We start from the raw sequence: 23,728 nt of genomic DNA, 5'->3' as shown, positions 1-23,728 counted from the left end.
CTCTTGGCCTGCACTAAGGAAAACCGCATCCTACTGCCCTAGCAAAGCCTGGACGTTAGGGTTAGTTGGTTCCAGCACTAGGAGGGTCAGAAGGAGGGCTCTGCTTTTCCCTGCCTTTATGCTCCCTTTTGGACTTGACAGAGCTCGGAGGACAAGGGAGCTGGAAGTCAGAGCATCATCTGGGTATTTGGGTAGATGGACTTCCTCTTATGGACAGACGAGGCCCCACCACCAGCAGAGGCAGCAGGGAGGAGAGCAGCAAGCGTGGCTGGAAGTTGGCTGCTGTGGTGGCTTGAGCTGCTGGTCCTCTCTCAGACTGAGCCAGGGGTAACTCTGGCCTATGTTAATGTCACTGTTCCATCCAGTCCAGCACTGAGTCGCCCGTTATCAGCCAGAATGCTTCTCTGGCTGGAACCAATCCCATGAGGTAATGAGGGTCAGCTCTAGTGAGTCCATACCTGCCATGACTTCTCCTGGCTGTTCCTGGGTTTCCAGAGTGACTCAGACTAAGTCAAAGGCCTCCTTCCACACAGCCCTTCAGCTAGATGAAGAACATAAACCACGTCTGACTCAGGCTTCTCTCTTCTGCGTAAATGTACCTGCCTCTTAGGTGGCAGTTGTCCAGACCCTGTCCCCTGGAGGTCCTCTGGAGGGCAGTCTAGGCATCTTCGGGGGCTTTGGGGCTGAGGGAAAGCCAGTCAAGGAAGAGTTCCTCATCTTTTGATATCAGGATGTTTTTTTGCTTCAACTATGAATTTTAATAGCTTTCCCCCCCTGATTATAAAATTAATATTTACTCATTTTAGGTGATTTAGAAAATACAGAAAATCACACTGAAGAAAATGCACCCAGGTCCCATTCTCCTACAGTCTCCTACAGTCCTACTGTTGGGCATTAAGGGGACAGCTGCAGCTCCCCGCCAGTGTTAGGTAGTGGTCCTGAGTTACTGCTTGTCACTGCATCCACTCCACCTGTAGCCCCTGGAGCATCTTGGTGGAGATAAGCTGAGTTGACAGATAAGGTTCATCTCACATGTCAACCTCAGCATGGAGAGTCTGAGACTAGGACCAGGCTCAGTGAGAAAGAGCGCTGTGATCGACTAGTAATGTCTGCCATGGGTACAGGAGGTAGGACCGTGGCATCTGTGCCACCTGCTCGCTCTCTCTATACTAAGGGATGGGAACTTGAAATGTCAGTCTAGCTGAGATTGGTCTTGAGTTTCTTTGAGGCTCTACCGCCAAATCCTAGAATCATGTTCTGTTTCTTGGAAGGAAATAGCCCAGGGCTCAAGTTCCCAGTCAACCCTCCCTTCCACGGATGTGTGACAAGGGAGCTGGTAACTCAACACATGAGGCCACCGTGGAAGAAAGGCGTGGATCCTGTTAAACCAAAAGTGAACCCAGTACAGGCTGGGGGCCAGGGACCCCTTGGGCGACAAGGGCATGGGGGAAATGTGTCCTGGCATTAACCCGTGGGCCTGGGAGGGCTGCCGGACCAGGCCTTGGCTGTCAGGGTCCCCCTCCTTGCAGTAGGGCATCGCTCGTTGGAACCTATGACAGCAGCAACTTGATGCAAACCACACTTCAGGTGCCCTGCCCTCCGTGGCCTTGTCTGGGCACCACTCCAGCTGCGGGAAGGGCGAATCAGCGAATTCGCGGGAAGGGCAAATCGGTGGCCCATCCGGTTTCTTGCCCCTCACCTTCTCTTTTCTCCTTCCTGGCTCCCAGCCCATGAAACCCCTGAAGGCCACAGCCACCACCTCCCAGCCCGTGCTCACCATCCAACAGATCGAGACCATCTTCTACAAGATCCAGGACATCTATGAGATCCACAAGGAGTTCTATGACAACCTCTGCCCCAAGGTGCAGCAGTGGGACAGCCAGGTCACCATGGGCCACCTCTTCCAGAAGCTGGTGAGTCTTCCGTCGACGGACGGTCCTTATACAGTGCCTCCGTGGAGCTGCTGGTGTTGGGAGACGTCCAGGCATCCCCAGCCTCCTTGGCCTCCTCGAAGGCCTGGGTCATTTCTGAGCCCTGGAGGAAAGCCTGGCCCTCTGCTCTGTGGGGCCCTGGGCCTAGCTCTGAGACTGTCTCTGGCTGTGTCCCCTGGAGGACCCCCTAGGTCAGACTCACTGCACCCCCAACCCCACTCTTCCCTGATCTTTCCCTGCCCATAACTTCTGCCAGCCCAGGAGGCAGCAAGGAGACTGCCAGTCCGTGGTCTTTGTTCTCTGGGTGTGGATGGCGGTGGGCAGGGAGCAGAGCTTCTCCTTTAGCTCCCCTGCCGTGGTGGGACTGGTTGAATGGACAGGCCTGTACTTTCCTTACACCGGAGAAAACTCTTGCTTGGATACTCACTCCTAGGGCCTCAGGCTCACAGCATGTTCAGAGCGGAACTTACTGTCTCCGGAGTTCTTTGCTCTTCTTCCTGCCTCTGTGTGCGTGGGTGCTGCCACCATCCCAACCCCTGTCCATCCATGACTCCCTTGGACTAGTCCTTGGCACCTCCCCTGCCCCACCCCCTTCTGCACCCCTACTTCCGGAGGATGCTCACTGCTGCCTACCTCTCCCTGCCGCCTCTGGGGCCCTCACCTCAGGAGTGGCTCCTACCTCCAGGCCCGCCTCCCCATCAGCCCCCCACCTCTACCTAGCAGCAGAAGAGCGTTAGCCGAGCCCCTGACCAGACCTCGCTTATTCCCTGCTTAAATCTCTTCAGTGGCTCCCCCTTGCCCGTTGTATAAATGCCAGGCTCTGAGGAATGGCTTATGAGACCTTCTGCATGCTGGCCTCTGTCCAGGCCTCTGGCTGGTCTCTAGCTGCTGCTTCCTCTGTCCTTGTGCCCCCTGACCCTGAACTTTCTATTCTCAGTTCATGCAGCAGACACTCTTGACCTCTCTGTTCTTGCAGCTCTGGCTGCCTGAAATGTCCTTCCTCAGCTGCTTCCAGTTTAGAAGTGACTTCCTTGGAGAAGCCTTCCCCCAACCTTCAAATGCAGCCCCTATGCTTATCCCCTCAGTGAAAACGGTAACCTCCCGTGTCCCTAAAACCATAAGCTCTGGGAGAACAGACTGTATTTTCTTCATCAGTAGACCCCAGAACCAGCCCCGTACTCAATACATGAACGAACGAATGAACAAATGCACCATGACCTTGACCACTGTGACTAGGGAGAACTTGGAAGGCATTGAGGGGGACATCACAGGGCCTGAGGTCTGTGTCCCAAGAGGCCAACAGTGTTGTAGGGACAAATATAGCTTCTAGAGCCACAGCTGACTTTGGGGTTTTGGGGTTGTTTTTTTTTTTTTTTTAAGATTTATTTATTTATTTGAGAGAGAGAGAGATCGAGCGTACACACGGAGGTGGGGAGGAACAGAGGGAGAGGGAGAGAGGCTCCAAAGTAGACTCTGCACTGAGTGCGGAGCCCAGTGTGGGGCTCACCAGCGGGGCTCCATCTCACAACCCTGAGATCATGACCTGAACCAAAAGCAAGAGTCAGACACTTAACCAACTGTGCCATCCAGGTGCCCCGGCCACAGCTGACTTTGAATCCTGGCTCTGCCACAGATTAAACCTGTGACTTTGGGCACAGCCTCTCTGTGACTCAGCTTCCTCATCTGTAAAAAAGAGGATAATAATAGTAGTTACCTCGTTGAACTGTTGTGAGGACTATGTGAGTTAATACCTGAAAAGTGCCTGGAATCGGGCCCAGAACAGAGTAAATTAGTAAATACTCAATAGTCAGCCGTTAGCATTACTGTTATTACCATCACTGCTGCCACCATCATCGTTGTTGTTGCTGTGGTTAGCGAGAGGCACCCCGGAAGGTGGTATTGCAGGGGAACCCCACGCTCCTGGGTCCAGCAGCCCCGGAGTGCCTGCCCCAGTTCAGGGACCGTGCATACCCAGTCATCACTCCCGGCCTGGTCCCGGGAGCCTGAGCCGATCAGCCCTCGGGAGGGCATAAGAGAGCAAACCAGAGGTGGGGGTGGGGCGGTGAGGGGGGTGGGGGGGTGAGGGGGGTGGGGGTGCATAGGCCAGAGCACAGTGGAAAAAGGCTGTCCCGGTTTATGTTTGTCACTCGGACCCTGCTGTCACCAGCGTCCCCCATTCAGCTCCGCAGGCCTGGGTCGTGGATTTGCTCTCTCCCTTCCCTCCCCCCAGCAGCGTGAACTGCTACCCGCAGCCCTTGGAGCTGCAGGCCTGGGAGGGCTGGGGAGGAGCCCGGGCGGTCCAGGCATCTGGAGGTAGTTTATTTTCAGCTGGTCTCCATTACTGAGGGAAGGGAATTAGCATCTCTGCTATTTGTTTTATGAGATCACCCCAGTGCCAGGCTGCTGTTTTCCAAGCAACCTCCACTTGGCAGTTAATGGCCATGGCAGGCCGGCCTTAGGCTCTACAGACGAGGCTACACCGTGGAGATGGCAGCACCTGGGATGGTCAGTGACCCTGTGCACGGGCCTTCTGCCCAGGTGGCTCCTGCTCTGACTCACCTCCTGCTACCCCCCTTGGGCCGTGGGATGGGAGGATAGTGTTCCAACCTGGGCAGCCAGCCCTTATGTTCTTAAGGGAAAGGGGGACAAGGAGAGCACATCCCCGGAAGAAGAAAAGCAATGATTTTTACTTTGGTTTAGGAAGCAACTGTCTAGCACCTCCCCTGTAGCTTGGGACACTGGGGGACCAGTACTCCCCCTGGAAAAGCCATTGAATTCATCCCTTCCTGCACTTCCCCCCCGATTTTTCGTCTTTGCCAAGTCTGGCCCATCTGGGGCTGCGATCTGCACGGCTCTGGCCTTGGCTGTTCTGCAAACCTGCCAGTTCTCATTTTCCTCTCCGGCCTTCCTGGCCCCCCACCTGCCACCTTCCACCGGCCCCACCTCTTTGGGTTCTGGAGGAGCACAAAGATTCTGCAGAAAGCAGAGTGGTCCAGGGTGGGTCCAAGCAGGGCAGCCCGCTTTCCCCAGCACTGTGGTGGGATCCCCGGAGGAAGCCCAGTAGCAGCTGAACCTCCTTCGCTGCTTCATTGCACAGTATTTAAACCAGAAATTCTAGAGAATACATGTAACAAACAACTGTGCCCTCCTCTCCTGGAATTAAGGGATGTTGAGCTCTGAAGATAGAAAGACTTTTTAATCAAGAAAACAAAGCATTATAGATGAAGTCTCTCTCTCCCTTCCCCGTGCCCTTCTGCTGAGCCCGGAAGCAGCTACTGGAATGAATTTGGTGTGTTGCCTTCTTGGGCTGCAGTTTGTATTTTTATTATGTATCTGTATCTTTTTATGGCATTACGTGTACTTTTTAAAATGTACGTATTTTATGTATTTTGCAATTCGATCAACAGTTGCTTAGGAACTGGTCAGTGTTACTACTCATAGATCTCGTTCATTCATTTAACTGTGTGAGTATGAATTCCCCTATTTGTGAGCATCTGTTACCAGTCTTTCCACAGGAGGAAGAGTGAAGCAGTGAATCCCCTTGCTCACATCTCCTTGGGTCTACATACATATGCAGGTTTCTCTAGAGCGGTGCTTCCAGCAGAACTATAATGCAAGCCACATATAATTCTAAATTTTCTAGCAGCCTTATACTTAAAAGTAAAAATAAGTACATGAAATTAATTTTAAGAATGTATTTTTAAAGGGCGCCTGGGTGGCTCAGTCGTTAAGCGTCTGCCTTCGGCTCAGGTCATGATCCCAGGGTCCTGGGATCGAGTCCCACATCGGGCTCCCTGCTCCGCGGGAGGCCTGCTTCTCCCTCTCCCACTCCCCCTGCTTGTGTTCCTGCTCTCGCTGTGTCTCTCTCTGTCAAATAAATAAATAAAATCTTTAAAAAAAATGTATTTTTAAAAAATATGTATTTAGCCCAAGAGATCCAAAATACTGTCATTTCAACGTGTAATCAATATTTAAAACTTAATAAGATAATTTACATTCTCTTTTACAGACTAAGCCCTTGAAATCCAATGTGTACTTATACTTAGAGCACATCTCGGGGCGCCTGGGTGGCTTAGTTGGTTAAGCATCCGACTTTTGATTTCGGCTCAGGTCACGATCTCGGGGTTGTGAGATTGAGCCCCGTGTCTGGCTCCGAGCTGGGCGTGGAGCCTGCTTAAGATTCTCTCTTTCCCTTTCCCTCTCCCTCTGCCCCATCTCCCTCTGTAACACACACACACACACACACACACACACACACACACACACACACACACACACGGCACATCTCAATTTGGACTAGCCACATCGCAGGTGCTCACCTACTACAAGTAGTGACTGACTCCTGAACGGGACCCCAGAGCTCTGGGGTTTGTATGTAGAAGTGGTTTTGCTAAGGAGTAGGCCAAGCTGTGCATATTTTCGGCTTTATCAGTTATTGACAAATTACTGTCCAAATAACAGGCCTCACATCCCCGTGAGTGGTCTATAAAAGCTCTAATTTCCCCTGCATTCTTGCCAACCCTTGATATCATTAGACTTTTAAATTTTAGCCAGATTGATGGGGATGAAATAGTATCTCACTGTGCTTTTAATTCACATTTCCACCCTTTACTCTCTCAAGAGGAAATGCATATGCAAAGCACAGGAAGACTTTCCATAAATATTTGAGGAATTAAATTTGTGTTAGGTTCAGAGCCACATGCAAATGTGTACTGAGGCAGGTAGGGTCTCTGGCTCCTTAAGAGGCTGAGGATGAGAGGGGCCAGGGGAAGTGGGGACTGCACCTCTTTTTTTAAGTAATCTGTACACCCAGCATGGGGCTCGAACCCACACCCCGAGATCAAGAGTCACATGCTCCACCGCCTGAGCCAGCCAGACACCCCCGGGACTGCACCTTTAAATGCTGTGCCTTACACTCAGCATGGGGAGTGGGGTACTGAGGAGGCCACGCGTGCCCTCCCTGCTCCAGCTAATTCCAGGATGTGAAAGACGTGTGAGGCCTTAAGGGGCTTCAAACCCTGGGAGACCTTTATGATGCTAAATAAAGCCAAATGCTGTTGAATTTCTAGCATGCCAACAAAGGCCCTGCCCCCTGCTCCCCCAACCCCCAGTACCCTCTTGTTAACCTTATTGGCTGAGCTGGTTTCCATGGAAACTGTCAAGTTCAAAGGGATACTGTAGTATGTCCATCCTGCCTTTCCCCTCTGTTCCAGCGTAGCCCTTTGGAGCAAAGTTAGAGGTTCCAAGTGCTAAGGGAGCTCCAGGTGCCCTGCCTACGCTTCCATCCATTCATTAATCCTCTCTCCCATCCCACTGCCCTCCCTTTTCCCTCCTCTTCTCCCTGCAGGCCAGCCAGCTTGGCGTGTACAAAGCATTTGTGGATAACTACAAAGTCGCTCTGGAGACAGCTGAGAAGTGCAGCCAGTCCAACAACCAGTTCCAGAAGATCTCTGAGGTGGGCAGCTCCCTGCACGGCCCCTGCCTTCCAGCCTCCAGGCCTGTTGCCGGTTAGGGAAATGGTTCCCCTGAGGATAACAACTTAGACTGACATTTGCTTTCTCGCACTTGATATTTTCCCTCTTAATATAAGAATAACGATGTGTTTGATTTTGTTATTCTATTTAGGTTATTCTGTATTAGAACAGAGGAGACAAAAAAGAAAAAAGGCAGTATTCTCACACTGGTGACCTTGAGCCAGTCACTTCCCTTCTCTTGGCCTTATTTCCTCTTCTGTCAAGTGAGGTGTCTGGATTCTTCAGCTCACCCCCAGCTTGCTTGATAAGAACCACCAGGGGCACTGTTTAAAATGCAGATCTCCACACACCTTCCTTGGAGCTTTAATTCAGAGGGTTTGGGGTGGGACCCCGGAGTCTATTTTTAACAAGCTTCCCCGGGTGATTTTTATGATCAGAAAGATTGGAAGAGGTCTGGACTAGGTAATCTTTTAAGATCCTTACAATTGCACGACAGAGAGAGGACCAGGGCCGTTTGTGAGAAGCAGCCCTACACTCTCTGGCTGGAAGCTTGCCTGTCCCTGCTGCTGCAGCCAAGCCTTCCTTCCATGCTCCTCTGCAGGGCAAGCTGTGTCATTGGCTGCCATTGCCTCTTCAGGAAGTGGCAGGGAGGAGCTCTAATCTCCAGGAGCACAGCACAGCCTCCGTCTTGGGCCAAAATGATCCCCGTGAGCTCCCCAAGCTACTGGCCTTGGCAGTCACAGCCCCAGCTCCAAGTTTGGGGCAGGAGAACCTCTGGTTCCAGGGCAGGGAGGACTCCTCCTGCAGCTTTGGAAATTTTGCCTTACAGGCCTCTCTGGACCTTTTGCTTTCCCATCTCTGCTCTGATGCTAGAAAAGTTGGTGGGATGCAGGGTAGTGTTGGTGAGACTCCTGGGGTTATGGGTTCTGCTCCAGTTTGGAATCAGCTGAGAGGCAGCACACAAGTTGGACAGAGGGAGATGAAAATGTCAGCTCGATTACTAGTAAAAGCCGGGTTGGAAAAATGTGGACTTGGATCTGTAGGCACACTGGGCTTGCTAACACTTGCCCTCCACCATGAAACACATCTACCGGGGATGGAAACAGGGAGCTAAGTTCCGTTTCTTCTCCCAGCCGCAGCCATCAGGTGAGTCACCCTGTGCCTGGGAGGACGGAGATGGGTGGGGAAGTCCCTCTACATGGAGTCACAAGGCCGGAGAAATGGTGCTTCCCCTCATGGCTCCCAACCCTCCCTGGGAACAAACTGGATCCGCCTGATATGTGTCCAAGGCTGCCCAGGGTTATGTCTGCTCCAGAGAGTGGTGAGCCTCCTCTTAGCCTAGGCTGAGTGCCCATTCTCTGGTTGGCAGAAACCCCTGCACTCCTCCCGAGTCCCTCTCCCAGCCTGCCGGCCCCAGCGGCAGAGCTGGCCCCCTGGCCTGCTGCCAGGTGGCTTCTCACCCTGACTCATGCGCTGACGCTGTCGCTTCATAATGGCACTTCTACTTAATTACTGCAATTAGGGCCCTTCTCTGCAGCCGGAGCGATGTCATACCTCTAGGCTACACTGGAGGGGGGCACGGAGGCAAGTTCCCTGAAGCCAGGAATCCAGACACCCACCAGGGACACACCTGCCAGGGGCCCTTCTCCCCACCCCAACTCCCAAGCTCAGACCCTAGGGTTTTCTCTGTCCAGAAACAGCTTGAGGCAGGAGTAGGAAATGTGGAGCTCCTGCTGCCTGGGCATGTCCCCCCTTCCGGGCAGAGCAGGCAACATCCCCTGGGTTCCTGACCTTGGCCTCCCCTCACCCTGGCCTCCCTGCTGACGCCCCACTTGGAGGCCCCCTCCGTGCACTCCGCCCTGCAAATGGGGATTGCGTTACAGCTCCAGTTGCGGGCCCTAGTGGTCTGTCGCCAAGGGCTAGAGCTGGAACCTCTCTAAAGGCAGAGAAAAGAGGATCAGATAAGCAATCCCTAGAGTCTCTTTCCGGCGCTCACTCCGGGTCACTTTGCTTGGGGACCAGGAGGGGTGTGGCCTCTTCTGCCCCTTGCAGTTTCCTCCCTGATGCTAGCACAGGCACCTGTAGGTGGGGGGTGGCAGGTGGGGTTGGGGGCTGGGTGAATCCCTCTCAATCGGGGTAGGGTCTAGGTGGGACTGCCCTGTGGAGCTCAGTCTCCGCCCCAGGTGCAAAGGACCCCTCGCTCCTTATCTCCAGGGCTGCTCACACCCTAAGGTGCTGGTACACCTGCTGTTTGTCCTCTGAAATCCCATGTACTCTGGGCTGATGGTGGACAGACCCGTAAATAGTGGCTGCTGCTGGGGGATCCCGCTCTTGCCACCTCTCTGGAAGGCCCTCGGAATCACTGGGGAGGGGCGTTAGGGGCGTGTCCGAGGGGCATCATTGCTCCAGACCTCTCTGGTACCCAGAACCCCTCCTTCCCGCCTATACGCAGCCTCCTCGGTACTGCATGGGGCTCCAGGAGATCATGGGTGTGGCACAGGGAGTCTGGAGTCATTGAGTCAGGGGGAGACCTGTGCTTTGGTCTTTGTCTTCCTGTTTGCTCCCTGGGTTTCAGAGCGCTTCTTCCTGCTCTGCCTATGATGGGGGATGGGGAGGTTCAGGGGGCAGGCCACATAGTGATTCCTCCCCTCTGTTCGGCAGGAACTCAAAGTGAAAGGTCCCAAGGATTCCAAGGACAGCCACACATCAGTCACTATGGAAGGTACTCTGGGGAGCGGGCTGGATAATCGTCACCTTCCTTTGTCTGCTTTGTAGACTATGGTGCCCTGCTTGTGTGAGCATGTGCATGGGAGTGTGTGTGTGTGTGTGTTTGTGTGTGTGTGTGGTGCACAAATGCGAGGAATCCAGCCTCTGTCCCTAGGCAGCCGGCCAGCTACAAACGTGCCCCTCCTTAGGATGCCAGCAGGCAGCGCGCTCCCCCCCTCCTCTCCCCGCGCGCCTCCCCGCCCCGCCCCTCCCCCTGCTAGAGGAGCGCTCTGAGGCGGCTGCTTGGTTCAGGCTGTGCAGCAGCAGCGGGCAAGGTGGCTGAGTGGCTGGGCTGCTGATGGGAGCCACCGAGCGATGGCCACAAGCTCCAGCCGCTGGGACGGAGGCTGCCATGGAAATTCTCCTCATCATTCGCTTCTGCTGTAACTGCACCTATGGTAACCCAGGCCCCCTCTCCTGGGAGGTGGTGTAGCTTCCCAGAGCTTCCCACCTCTGGGGGCTGCCTGGAGTGGGCTGGCATGTGGCCGGCAAGGTGGGGGGGGGGTGGCGGCAGGGAAGGGAGGGGGTACGAGTGGCTGGATCTGTGTTTGCCCCTGTTCTGGCCAGCTTCCGGCCTGGAGTTGAAGTCTGGGGCCGCCAGGGGCAGGGTGGCTTGGAAATGGAAGGGCCAGGCTAGAAGCATCCAGGCACCCCCTCCCCAAGACTTAGCTTGGGAGGCAGTGGGCAACTTCCTGGAGATGCTGTTAAGGAGAGAAAGTGACAAGGCTGTGCCTGCAGGCGTGGCAGCCCTGGGGCTGGAGGGGGGTCAGCAGGGGCCAGTCAGACTGGGGCATCTGGTCTGGGCAGCGGTGTCTCGGCCCAGGGGGGCGCTAGCCCCTGCTGGAGGGACAAGTTGGGAGTTTCTTTGTTTCCGGAGAGAGGAGAGGAGCTCGAGCCGCCAGGGTATTGTGTGCTCCGAGTGCACAGGCTGCCTTCGAGACATTCTCTCTTCAGAACCGAGCCGGTTTGGGGGGAGCAGGAGGGAACTGGGCTGCTCCCAGGGGGTTGTTTGTAGCCACGGGAGACCCTCAAGCTAAGGTCCCGGCATTTGGTGCATGCTGATGGGAGAGGGGGGTGTGGCAGGCCGCTGCTTTGTGAAGGTCACACACCCACCGGTCAGTGGAAGGGACCCAGGGCAGCCTCTGTGCAGCTCCCTCAGCACGGGGGTCCTGGGACAGGTGCATGCTGTCGGCTGGGCTCTAGCTCAGCAGGGGCCGAAGCAGGCCTAGGCAAGGAGGTGTCTGGAAGTGGACGCTGCCCTCTGAGGCAAGAAGTGCTTTAGGGATGACCCAAGCTGTCTTTGGCAGGGGCGGAGGGTCAAGTGTTGCCTCCAGGGGCCGGCTGCCCTGGGCCCCGGTGTGTTGGAGTGGCAGGCGGCTGGTTTTAGGACCTTCTTCCCTCCCACCAGGCATTTTGTCTGCACCCTCTCAGTCACTTTGCCTTCACATCTCCGTGGTAACCTGGAGCTCCTTGGTGAAGGCTGAACGGAGGGGGGTGGCAGTTTGCTGGAGGAGAAATGATGAGGTTTCCTGGGCTCTTTCTCAGAGGCCACTGTGCTGGAGGGGCTGTTGTCTGCTCACCTGCTCAGGCCCTCCCAGGGTCGAGGATCGCTCTTAATGGCGGAACCCCTGAGGTAGCCCCTCTCCAGCTGCCCCTGCAGGACAGCTGTGGGAACTCTAGTTACTGGCCAGAAGCTGCCCCGTGCCCCCACCTGTCGGCTCGGATTCTGACAGGCCGGGCTCAAGAGGCGAGATGGACTTGAAATTGGCCTGTTCGAAGATCAGAGGAGAAATGCTCTTTTTGGTCTCGCCTAGGAGTGGGTCAGGTCTCAATTCTGCCTCCTTAAAAAAGAAGTGCGGTTGGCCCTTGGCTTCCTCTTCCCTTCCCAAATGGGAGTTTAGTCTTAGTGAAACAGACCTCGGACTGGAGATTAGTGTTTCTTTGGTCCCTGTGATACTGTCTTTGAAGTCAGCTTCAAAGTGGGGAAGGAGGAGAGAACAAGCCCTTTACAACCACACTGTTTAGAATCTTCTCAGCCCTTCCAAGGGTTGCTGCTTCTGGGGGCCCCAGGTGGTGGATTCTGCACTTGGGGCTCACTCTGGCTTAATGGTTATTTGCTGAGCACCCACTCTGCAGGTCTCTGAGCCAGATGCTGGGGGTGGCATGCAAAAGGAAGTCTTGTGTGATCCAGGCCCCCAAGGAGGGGGCCCACCTTGGTAGCAGAAGAGGCCAGCTTACCCACTTCTTCCTGGTGAATCTTTCCAAGGATCCTCCGAAGGGTCGCTGAGCTTTTTGCAGATGCTGCCCTCCCATACCGAAGAAGACAGCTCAAAGTTAGGAGCACGGGTAGACCTACATTCAAAACCCAGCCGCCATTTGCAGCTTTGTTATTGTGAGCAAGTTACATAACTTCTCTGTGCCTTAGAGAGGTTTCCTCATCTGTAAAATGGGGCTAGTGATAATTGCTTCTCTTTTTAATCAGAGGAAATAGCACATATTAAATGCCACTGGACACAGACAAGGTACCCAGCAAACTACAGAGAGGCCAGCTTGCTCATGTCAGTGGTCTGACTTTCAGACACTGTGGGTATTGTTTGCAGAAGTCCTGGTCAGGGAAGGCTTCCTGGAAGAGGTGGGGAGACAGGCGTTGCAACTTGGTGAATGGTGTCTGTCTCCGGAACAGGAATGGCATGGTGAAGAGAAGGGAGGGTAGGGGAAGCAGGGGGCAGGAAGCAGCCCAGCCTGCTGGAGCCATGGGACAGATGAAAGGGGAAGGGTGGGCTCCTCACCCTGCGTTGTCCAGGGGACCCGACAGAACAATTGGGGTGGCTCTTCCTCCCCTTTTCCCCTCCCTATCTGACTGTGGCCCCAGGGCCTTCTCCCTGAGTCCCCCTCCCCCCCCACCTTTCCTCCTAGCTGTTCTCCCCCAACGTGGGCACTCATTCCACATCCCCAGTCAGGTAGACTTGAGGTGACCGCAGGCGTATCAGTAACCCCTCTGAAACCCTGCCCACCATTTGTGCAGACCGCTGAGCTTAGTCAGAAACCTCTTCCTCCTGGGACTTGAGAGAGGGACAGAGGGAGCTGACACTGCAGTATCGGCTTTGCCCTGAGCTGGAACTCCAGGGCCCAACCCAGCAGGGACCTGCTGAACTTGCACTTTCTCCTGGGTCTTTGCGGTTCTCAGGTGTGATTTCCCCCTGAACATGAGCTAAGCCACAGGTGGGTGCTCTAAATAATGTCAGTACGGGCCCCCTCACCCCCCCGGGGGGGGGGGCTGATAACTGAGCTCTACCCTCACTGCCCCAGGATAACCCAAGCCTGGTCGTGTTCCTTTGAGCTCACATAGACCATGGGGAGGGTCTCTCACAATTGCCACGTTAAGGAGGGGCTACAGATAAGTCATGGGAAGTGTGTTGGCATAAGGCAGTGGTTTTCAACAATGGCTACATATCAGAATCTGCAAAGAAGCTTTTTAAAAATGCTGATACCCAGGTTCCACCCAGCAGAGATTGGGATTTAGTTGATGAGGTGGGGAGAGGGGAACAGGCAGCTGTTTCTTTTAAGAGCTCCCCCAGTGATTCTAAAGGGCAGCCAAGCAAAGACTGCAGATAAGGCTCATGGCATACCACTGAGACTCTATCTTCTCCGGAGCCAGCAGATCGTTCCCCGAAGTGTCTGTTTAGCAATGCATGGGGTATTTATATTTAGGGCTTCAGGGAACTCTTTGGTTTGGGGACTAGCTAGGGCATGAGTGTCAGCTCTGCGACTGTCACAACCAGCATCCTGCCTCTTCCTGCCCCTGTGGCAGGAGGATGGAGGTCACGACCCCACGGACAGAGACATCCAGGTGTAGGACTGAGGCTGAACCACGTATGTTTGGGAGGGGCAAGGCACTGCTGCTTGCAGGAAGCTTTGTTTGGAAGTGTGGTCAGCCAATTGCTGCCGCCACCTGTCCCCACTGAACCCCAGCAGTCCTCCTTTGCTGTCCTGGTCGGCCAAGGGGTGTGGGGAATGGGGGTCCCCCACTGAGTCTGCATTTTTTTCCCCCAGCCTCTTCAGCACTCCCAGAGGCCCCACCTGAATTCCTTCGGGAAATCTTTGCTCCCTCAGCTGCCACTCGCTTGAGAGCAGAGGCTTTGTGTGAAGAGCTGGCCTGCCTCCCTAGCCCTCAGCTTGTCCTGTTTTGTCGGGGAGTTTGATGGCATGGAGGGGGGTCTTATGATCATGGAGATGAGGCCACCCGTGTGAGTCAGAACAAAGCCTGTGGTTCCCAGCTGGCGATGCCAGGCCTTGGGCCAGAGGAGTATAAGAATGACTGGATGTGCAGGAGCCACCTTCCCCGGAAAAGCATCATGTCTCCTTCCCGCATTCTGGGGTGCCGGATGTGACCAAAGTGTGCCAGAACTCTGTGGGGTGAGGCGAGGTATAGCTGTATGATGCTGGGTTAAGGGTATGGAGGAGCATCTTCATGCGCTCTGAGCCTGGTCAGACAAGGAGAGGCCTGTGGGATGGCCCTTCGAGAAGTTACGTCTGGCAAGAGATGAGATGAGGCAGGCAGGAGGGGACCTGGGCTGCCAGTGCTGTGTATCTGTGTGTGGGTGCCGTCCGGCCCGCCCTGGGGAAGAACGGATCTGTGGCTGCCTGCACCTGGGCATCCCGGTGTGGGGGGGGTGGGCACTGAGGCGGGTGGAGAGATGAGGCTCATCTCTGAGGTGTCAAGCTGCTCCCTATATTTCATCTGTCCTGTGTCGTCCCTGCCTTTGCCAACAGCTCTGCTCTACAAGCCCATTGACCGCGTCACCAGGAGCACCCTGGTCCTCCATGTAAGTGTCAGCCCCTGAATGGCCAGAGCAGGGCTAGGAGTTCAGTGGGAGACTGAGCCCGGGGGCAGGCGCTGGAGTCACTGAGAACCACCCACTGGGGGAGCTTGGCAGAGTGGCCCTGGGCCCTGACTGCACCTGCCTGGCCTCGGTAACCATGCCGGCGGAGCCAGGGCCCCAGTATAGCTTGGCTCTGAAGCTCGACATTTGACCAGACGCTGCCATGGAGGCAGGCACTTCCTACCTCCCCACCCCTTGCCTCCTGGTCTCCCGGGTCCTTGGAGTAGCTGTGGGGGTGGATGGAGGGGTGTCTCTCCCAGCTGCTTGGGGAGATGAGACCCCACCTGACTCCCTCTGCCAGGGGGAAGAGTAATGACTTAGTAGTAATAAAGGGGCACCACTACCCTCACCCCTGCTTCTTGGACCCTCATTTTGAGTTCAGATTTCACAAGGATGACCAGATTAGAGCATGGGTCCCTTAGTGCCCCGCCTTGGAATTCCTCTGGTGAAGATTGAGTCCCCACTGTCTTCTCATTGAGCCCTAGAACTGCTGCCCCCGACTCACCACCCCACCCTTTCCCAGGACCTGCTGAAGCACACACCTGTGGACCACCCAGACTACCCGCTGCTCCAGGATGCCCTCCGCATCTCCCAGAACTTCCTGTCCAGCATCAATGAGGACATTGACCCCCGACGGACCGCGGTCACAACTCCCAAAGGGGAGGTGAGCTCAGGACCCAGACCCGCCTCTCACCCGGGCTGAGAAGGGCGCAGCAGGCCACATCACCCATCCCTGCTCTCCTGCTCAGATGGGCACCACTGTCCCATCCTCGGTGCCTCTCTAACCCTCATCTCCCGTGCCCAGCCAAGAGAAGGTCTTCAGGCCCTGGGAGCTTTACGTTCAGTGTCCTGTTAATCTTCATAAGTCCACTGAGGCCTAGAGAGTCTCTGCAGATCTGACACAAGGTCTCTTGGCCATATGTGTTGGAACTGGATTCTTAGCTGGGGTTATCTGTCTGCAAGCCTTGTGCACTGTCCCCCAGACCAGGGAAACCAGGGGCTGTGGCTATGGTATTATTGAATGCAAACCCCCACTGTGGGCAGTATGATGCCTCAGGGTCCCCTGGAAGATAATGGCTCAGCCGGAGGGAGCTCAGGGAATCTGAGAGCGGGAGCTCTGAGCCTGCATGAACAGGTGGGGTAAGAGCTAGGGAGTGAGCCCAACAGCTAAGAAAGGCTGGAGCGGGAGGTGGCTAAGGCCGCCAGGTTGCTGGAATGTCCCAGGTGCAGATGTGGTACAGCAGCTCCAGTTCCTTGGGGGCCCTTCTTGGTGGACGGGTGGGGGCACCCCAGAGAGGGGAAGCGATTTGAAGAATTGGAGGGACAGTTACTCACATGGGTCAACAGCCTGGCCCTTATACAGTGCTTCCTGTCCAGGAGAGGTAATTAAGTGGCATTTAGGAGTGAAGACTAGCTGGGTTTATGCTCCTTTATTACATTTTTGAGCCTCCAGTGTCTCCTGGGGAGGGAAGTAATGAGGGACGGGGTCTGGAGCATGACAAATGGGGCACAGAGAGCTGCCCCCGTATGCAACTCCCAGCCCTGGTTGGCAAGCCCTGGAATGTCATTGGTTTGTTTGGCTCAAGGATATCTGAAAGATCTCCAAAGGGTTTAGAGCACTGTCAGTTTCAGATCGTGTTAACTGGATACTTCTCCCATGCTCACCTACATATTGCAGCATAGGTAGGTCACAAGGCATATAATACAGGGAAGGCTGACATGGATCGCGACAGCCCCTGAGAAGCCTGCTGGCTGTGAGAGTGTCAGGGCAGAAGCTGGAGGTTTTGCATGGAGCAGAATGCTCTTACCCATCCAGGACCCAGGTTAGAGATGGCTGCAGGGTCCTCCAGGAGCTGCTACAGCTCCACCAAAGGTAGCCCGTGTCTCCCATCCACCTGAGGGCGGCTGTAGAATCCACTCAGAGGCCACTGAAACAGACCGAGAGGGCCTGTGGGTCAAGGCTGAACTGAAAGAAGATCAACTTCTTAGGCAGGGTTGGGGGAATTCCCCAGGGGCGGGGGCAGTGTTCATGGCCCAGCGTGGAGGAACCAAGTCATTCTGGACTAGGGTCTATCCAGGTGAGAGCTGTTGACCGCTGCAGGAAAATAGAAAGCTACCATTTTTTAAAATTTTTTTTATTATTATTATTTTAGATTTTATTTATTTGAGAAACAGAATGAGGAAGAGAGAGTACAGGAGTGGGGGCAGAGGGAGAGGGAGACGCAGACTCCCCCGCTGAGCAGGGAGCCCGATGCGGGACTCGATCCCAGGACCATGACCTGAGCCGAAGGCAGACGCTTAACCAACTGAGCCACCCAGGCGCCCATAAATCTACCATTTATTCATCACATATTATGTGCCAGGCATTGGGCTCTTTTACATATACCATCTTGATGAATCCGACATTACAGGGCAGCCATCATTATCCCCATTTTACAGATGGTAAGGCTGAGACTCAGGGAAGTCAGGGAACTTGCCCCAGATTACAACCAGAAAGCCCATGTCTGTGTGACCTTAAGCACCAGGTGCCATGCCCCTCCCTGCAGCCCCTCCCAGCTGGATGGTGCCCCCGGTGTGGGCTGGGCTCTGGGCTGACTCCCCCTGAGCAGGTGGGGGTGGGTGTGCCATCTCCCTCAGACGCGACAGCTGGTGAAGGACGGCTTCTTGGTGGAAGTGTCGGAGGGCTCCCGGAAGCTGCGGCACGTCTTCCTCTTTACAGATGTCCTACTGTGTGCCAAGCTCAAGAAGACATCTGCAGGGTGAGTCCAGGGGGCGGGGTGGGAGGGAGCTAGACTCTGCCCCCTGAGGAGCCCCCTAGCACCGGAGGCAATTGGCATTTAGTTTTTCCTTTTAAAAAATCGATTAATTAATTTCATTTTACTACATATCCTTTTTCTAAAAATAAATCATGTTTTTAATTATAAAGATAATATAACCAAATTACAGGGGGGAAAAACCCATCACCCACCCGAACATAAGCATCGGTCTCCTGCTGCTATATTTCCTTCCAGTTTTTTTAAACGTTCTTATGTTTTTTCATGTACTTGTAATCAGAGTGAATGCCCAATTTTGGTCTCTGCTTTTTCCATTTCACGTCATAAGCATTTTCCCAGGCTCTGCCTAATCTTTGTAATCATCCTTTTACTTTCCTGCGTGATGTTACAAGTGGATATGCCATAATTTACTTAAGCACTCTCCTTTTATTAGACATCTCTAAATTTTTGCTAACTGTGATTCTGTGAATATTCATTAAATCTGCCGTCATTACTGAGTGCTTATGCCATTCCAGGTGCCATGGCAAATGCTTTGACTCTATGATTTCCAGTCTTCCCCAAAACTCTCACAGAGGAGAGGAGAGACTTAGAGAAGTTAGATCAGTTGCCCAAGGTCGCACGACTAGAGGTAGAAAAGATGCGATCTGAGCTGTAGTCAGACCTGAGCGCTGCTTTCCACCTCCGTCCCTGCCCCCGGCGAGTGGGGTCCGCCCTGTGCCACGAGCAAAAGAGGTCGTGCGGTACTCGTTCCCACATTGTTCCACCTCCATTTCCTTATCGACTGCCGTGTGCCAAGTACACGGACCGGGGGCGGGGGGACAAGCCTCATGCTCCTCTCAGCACTAAGAGGCCAGCGTCAGAGGGGTGAACCCACGTCCTGGGGAAGGTGAGGGAGGAGAGGTAATACGCGTTTCAGTAAAGCAGGGGACTCCCTGGGACTGGATCACAAATGAGATCGTTCTAGAGCACAGATGGCAGTCATAATGAGCAAACACATCTGTGCCTTTAGTCCTCTGCCCGTGACAGACATTACTAACGAACCACGGCACTGGTACCCACTGGGCTTGGATGCGGCTTTATAATCTTCCACCCCGTACCCCCACGTGACCTCTATTGATCAGGGTTAAGAATAACATGTGTATTCCATCTCCAGCCCAAAGGACAATGACTATGAGCTAAGTATAGATCAGCTAGGGGGAGGGGAGAGCGTGGGATGGGGAATAGGAAAGTGTTAGAGGTTTGGAGTGTTTAAAAACATCAGTCCTACTGGGCCTGAAGATTGGCAAGGCCAAGGTCCAGAGCCCTCCCTGCTGCCTGACCCTAGACCCTGACTGTCATTTCTCCACATGAGGGTTTCCCGATCAGACTTCTCAAGGACACGGATCATTTTTGCCTGTGACAAGTTCTTAACAAATCCCTCTCAGGTGTTCTGATTCTGGCAGTTCAGGCTTGAAGAGCCAAGTTCTCTCTCGCTCATGTCTTTCTCCGGCTTGTTTGCAGGAAGCACCAGCAATATGACTGCAAATGGTACATCCCCCTGGCCGACCTAGTGTTTCCATCCCCCGAGGAGTCTGAGGCCAGCCCCCAGGTGCATCCCTTCCCAGACCACGAGCTGGAGGACATGAAAATGAAGATCTCGGCCCTCAAGAGTGAAATCCAGAAGGAGGTGAGCAGAGCCTGGTATCTGAGCTGAGATGGGGGGTGGGGTGGCCCTTTCCTTTGGGGCCCTTTAAACCAGGTGTGGCAGGATGGCAGAAGGAGGGGAAGTTGTAAGACTTGAGAGTCTGATAAGGGAGACAGGATGCAGGAGTAGGAGGCCTCAAGGACATGCTCGGGGAAAGACTCTGGCGGTGGCACATTAGCACTGAGCAGATGGAAGGAGGGCCAGGAAGTCAGTGTTCAGAATTTAGTAGGGTTAGTCATGGGGAGCTGCCTAGTGTATGTCAAGCACCACAGAAAAGGAAAGCAAGAGAAGAAGGAAAAGCAGGATGAGTGCAAAAGAAGGAGCTTGAGGGGCCTCTCAGAAACTGACAGATGAAGTAGGCAAATAAGTAAGGGGAGAGGGGCTTTGAATACCACGGTTAACATGTTCCTGCTTGATCTAAAAATGCACAGAAGCTTGTGCCCGTATGCAACATTTACACACATTTGTCATGTATTAAGCTGCAAAGGAAATCGGAAATTTAAAAAAAACACTTCTTTGGTAATTTTTCTTTTTAAAGTAAGCTCTACCGAACGTGGAGTTTGAACTCATGACCCTGAGATCAAGAGTCACATGCTCTACTAACTGAGTAGCCACCCCTAAAAAAAAATTTGATAGCATACTGGTTATGTTCACAGACCACAGTGCAACGAAATCAGAAATCAACAACTAGAATATGGTTAAGTATATGCCTAGAAAATTAAAACTTGGCAAGGTAAAGAGGAAATCCTAATGGAAACTGCAGACTGTTTAGAACTGCATGAAAATGAGAGCACTCGTATCAAAACCCATAGGTGTGGCCAAAGCACTCTTTAGAGGAAAATGTATAGCCTTAAATTCATGTATTTGAAAACAGTGGCTAGAGGAAAGCCCCCCCAGGAGGTGGCTTCCCCACGCATGTCACACAGGGCTCAGCTTAGGCCTCACCTCCCCGGGAGCCTTCCCTGCTGTGTACCCACTGCGTCTGGGTTGGGCGCCCTGCTTTCCGGTCCTGGGGTCCACTCTTTCTTTTGCGTTACTGGTTCTGAATTGTAATTGCACAGTCCACTTTCTCTTTTCCCCACTTGAATTTGAACTCTAGTGACCGTGCTGTTTTCCTCAGTTCTATGTCCCTAGCACTCGGCACATAGTAGGTGCTTTGTAAGCAGTTGTTGAGGAATCCACGACCAGATGGCTTCTAAGAATCCTTTCAGCTTAGCCATCCCTCTTTGAAGGAGAGGAAGACCGCAGGAATGACCCCAAGGGTGTCTGGGGCAGGGGGATGACCGAGGACTGAGGCTCTCCCTAGGGGCACATCTGCCCAGAGGGGCACAGGTGTCCTCCTCCTGACTGGCCTCACCCCACCCTGCTTTTAGTGGAGCCTGTCTCCCCAGCTCCACCAGCCCCACCCCAGGGCATCCTGCCTGACTGTTTCTCCTGGTCCTGGTTGCTGGTGGACTTCGTCCCCTCCCTCCTGCCCCAGGTGTGCACACATGGCCTTCTGCTCAGTCCAATCCACAGTTCCTGGGCTCCATTGGCTGCTCATTGCAGGGGTGTGCCAGACACCTCAAGGAGTCCCTTGTCTTGCCCATGACTGACCTCAGCATGTGACACGATGTGAGGAGAGTCACCGGGGAGGCACGTTGTTGTTCACTGAGTCACAGAAAAAGCAGTGATTGATTTTTTTTAATAATACTTTTTTAAAGCTTATTTTTGTTCTCATCACCAACCTAACACCGGCTTGTTATCACAAGAAATATAATACTGAAGCCTACAGAGTGTAACAGATTATCACCCACCCCCCATTGTTAACAGTTTGAGGTATATACTTCTAGACTCTTCTGTGCTTCTACTGGTGTGTATTTTTTTGTTTTGTTTAATGAGACTAGACTATATGTGCCATTTTGCAACTTAAGCTTTTCACTTAATGGTGCATTTTAGAGCTCTTTGGATCTATCAGATTCTTTTTAACAGCTGCGTCCTATTCAATCCTGTCACTTCATTGCACAATGATGTACGAGATATTTAGATTGTTTCTGGTTCTTTACTCTTAACAGGCAAGACTGCAGTAAACCTGACTGCGCTCCTGTTTCTCTTTGGTAGCTTCCCTACAAGTGGGATGGCTGGGGCAGAGGGCTTGCTCTAATTGCCAGATTTACTTCTGGACAGGTCGTGTCCGATTATATCCCCCCCCACCAGCAGTGAGAGAGTCACTGTTCCCCCACACTGTCACCCCAGCAGCGTGAGAGAGTCACTGTTCCCCCACACTGTCACAACACTGGCTGTGAGCACTTGTTACCATTTTGCTAGTCTAGTGGGTAAAAAAAAAAATGCAGTAGAGAGGAATTCTAATTGAGGAGCTTGAAGTTGGCGCTGGAACTGAAACTTGAAGCATAATAGTTACTAAAAGGGAGGGGATCCTTCACAAAATATAAACTTGAAAAATTGGAGAAGGGGGACACAGGTTGAGACCTAAGGGTTTTTTTTCAGAACAAGGAGTAATACGGTGCAGCTGAGGTGGAGGGTGCAGGGTGGGGCATGGTAGGGTACTTGGCTGGGCACGGAGGCCAGCCCCACCCTTGGGAGGCCCCGTGTGCCAGGCAAGCAGTTAGGCCTTTTTGCTGAAAGGTGTCTGAGGTTTTTAAGCAGGTGTTTTGATGATACCCAGGATCTGATTTATAGAAGTGACTGAGTGATGACACGCTTAGGCTAATGCCATTTCCAAGAGGAAGGGGTGCATCATCCTACACAGGGCCACAGGGGAAGCACCAGGTTTGGTCAGGATGCTGAAGGCACAGGGGGAAAGCATGGCTCAGGGCCTGTATTGTGTTTCCTGCAGGAAAGGAAAGCAGAGCAGAGGCAACTGCTTAGGACTGGGAGTTTGAAAAATGTCAGCAGGCTCTGGGCTCTCGGGTGGTCCCTAGCTGTCTGCTACCTGGCCCTGGGTTATTTAGGGCAGAGGAATATTGGCTTAGTGAATGGGGGTATGAACTCAGGGCTGGTTGGTTTGTATATGAAAGGTATGTGCACAGGAAGGTATGTACCAGCTTAGGGGTCAGCTTGCCCTGGGAAGGGGTAGCTTTCTCCCTGGCCAGCTGGGTACCCCCTAGATGTCAAAGCATCATAAAATATAAAAAAAAAAGAAAAAGACACGATGAATGCACAAGAAGTGCTGTGCTTAGAGCTGCCGAGTGAGGAGTGGAGTGTGTGAGGGAAACCACCTGTGCCCTCCGGCCCCCACAGAAAGCCAGCAAAGGACAGAGCCGGGCCATCGAGCGCCTGAAAAAGAAGATGTTTGAGAATGAGTTCTTGCTGCTGCTCAACTCCCCCACGATCCCATTTCGGATCCACAATCGGAATGGAAAGGTCAGAAAGGGGTGGTGTTGGGACAGAGGCGGCCCCCTTCCTCAGTCCAGGGCTGCTCGTTCTCTAGGGCTCCTGTCCATGATCTGTGGGAATCAGGGACTCAGGCCCAGTTCCTGAGGATGCTGCCCCAGCTCCTACCCTGGACTCCCTCTCCCCGCTGGTGTGGAGCCCGTGCCCCCTGCTGGCCATCACCAACACTGCCACTCCAGGGCCTGGGCTTCCCGGAAAGGAGACTCTCCCCAGCTCCCACCTTGGCCAAGCCTCCTGGCGCCTCAGTAAGAAGGAGCCAGGGATGTGCTTGGCCACGTGGTCACCCCAATTAATTCTCTTTTCCTCTCTTCAGAGCTACCTGTTCCTACTGTCCTCGGACTATGAGAGGTCAGAGTGGAGAGAAGCCATTCAGAAGCTACAGAAGAAGGGTAAAGTCCCACCCCGCTCCACACTGCTCTGAGGGTGTCCATGGCAAGAGTGGCCTTTTGCGTTTCCATGCACTTCGATGTCCACGGTCTCCTCTTCGGCCCTTATGGTCACTCTGTAAGGTGCCAGGGCGGGTGGCATTTAACTGATGTTACTTTAACTGGAGGCCCAAAGAATTTAAGTAATTTGCTTATGGCACAGAATAAATTAGCGATAGGCCTGGGCCCAGAGCCCAGGCTTGTCTGTCTCTCTCTTGCTCTCCGTGTTGCACACACACAGTTGGAAGCCACCTGTGACTGTCCCCATGTCCCTACAAATCTTCCCCTCCCTTCCCGTGACCAACTCTGCCCCTAGAGCTAAGCTTTGTTTCCTGCAGTAGCCCCCAGAGAAGAGCAGCAGGTCTTAGTGGATCTGTGATGACATTTTCCTCTCTCGG

General features: G+C 53.6%; 1 protein-coding gene across 4 annotated transcripts in view; it reads left to right on the top strand.

The window, feature by feature from the left end:
* The window catches only part of ABR (ABR activator of RhoGEF and GTPase), a 172,003-nt gene that overhangs the window by 108,329 nt on the left and 39,946 nt on the right, over positions 1 to 23,728 (top strand). For all 4 annotated transcript variants that reach the window (XM_025851259.2, XM_025851261.2, XM_025851262.2 and 1 more), the window contains 9 exons: positions 1,728 to 1,913; positions 7,279 to 7,386; positions 10,067 to 10,127; positions 14,945 to 14,997; positions 15,578 to 15,718; positions 17,692 to 17,813; positions 19,329 to 19,494; positions 22,753 to 22,875; positions 23,219 to 23,294. In XM_025851259.2, the coding sequence (XP_025707044.1) occupies positions 1,728 to 1,913; positions 7,279 to 7,386; positions 10,067 to 10,127; positions 14,945 to 14,997; positions 15,578 to 15,718; positions 17,692 to 17,813; positions 19,329 to 19,494; positions 22,753 to 22,875; positions 23,219 to 23,294 (1,036 nt within the window). The remainder of the gene's footprint in view (positions 1 to 1,727; positions 1,914 to 7,278; positions 7,387 to 10,066; positions 10,128 to 14,944; positions 14,998 to 15,577; positions 15,719 to 17,691; positions 17,814 to 19,328; positions 19,495 to 22,752; positions 22,876 to 23,218; positions 23,295 to 23,728) is intronic.

Source organism: Callorhinus ursinus, unplaced genomic scaffold, assembly GCF_003265705.2.
Source record: "Callorhinus ursinus isolate GAN/ISIS: 27379988/994484 unplaced genomic scaffold, GSC_fseal_2.0 scaffold34, whole genome shotgun sequence".
Lineage (NCBI taxonomy): Eukaryota > Metazoa > Chordata > Mammalia > Carnivora > Otariidae > Callorhinus > Callorhinus ursinus.
The sequence above is the reverse complement of the archived record's forward strand: the minus strand, read 5'-3'. Positions and strand labels throughout refer to the sequence as shown.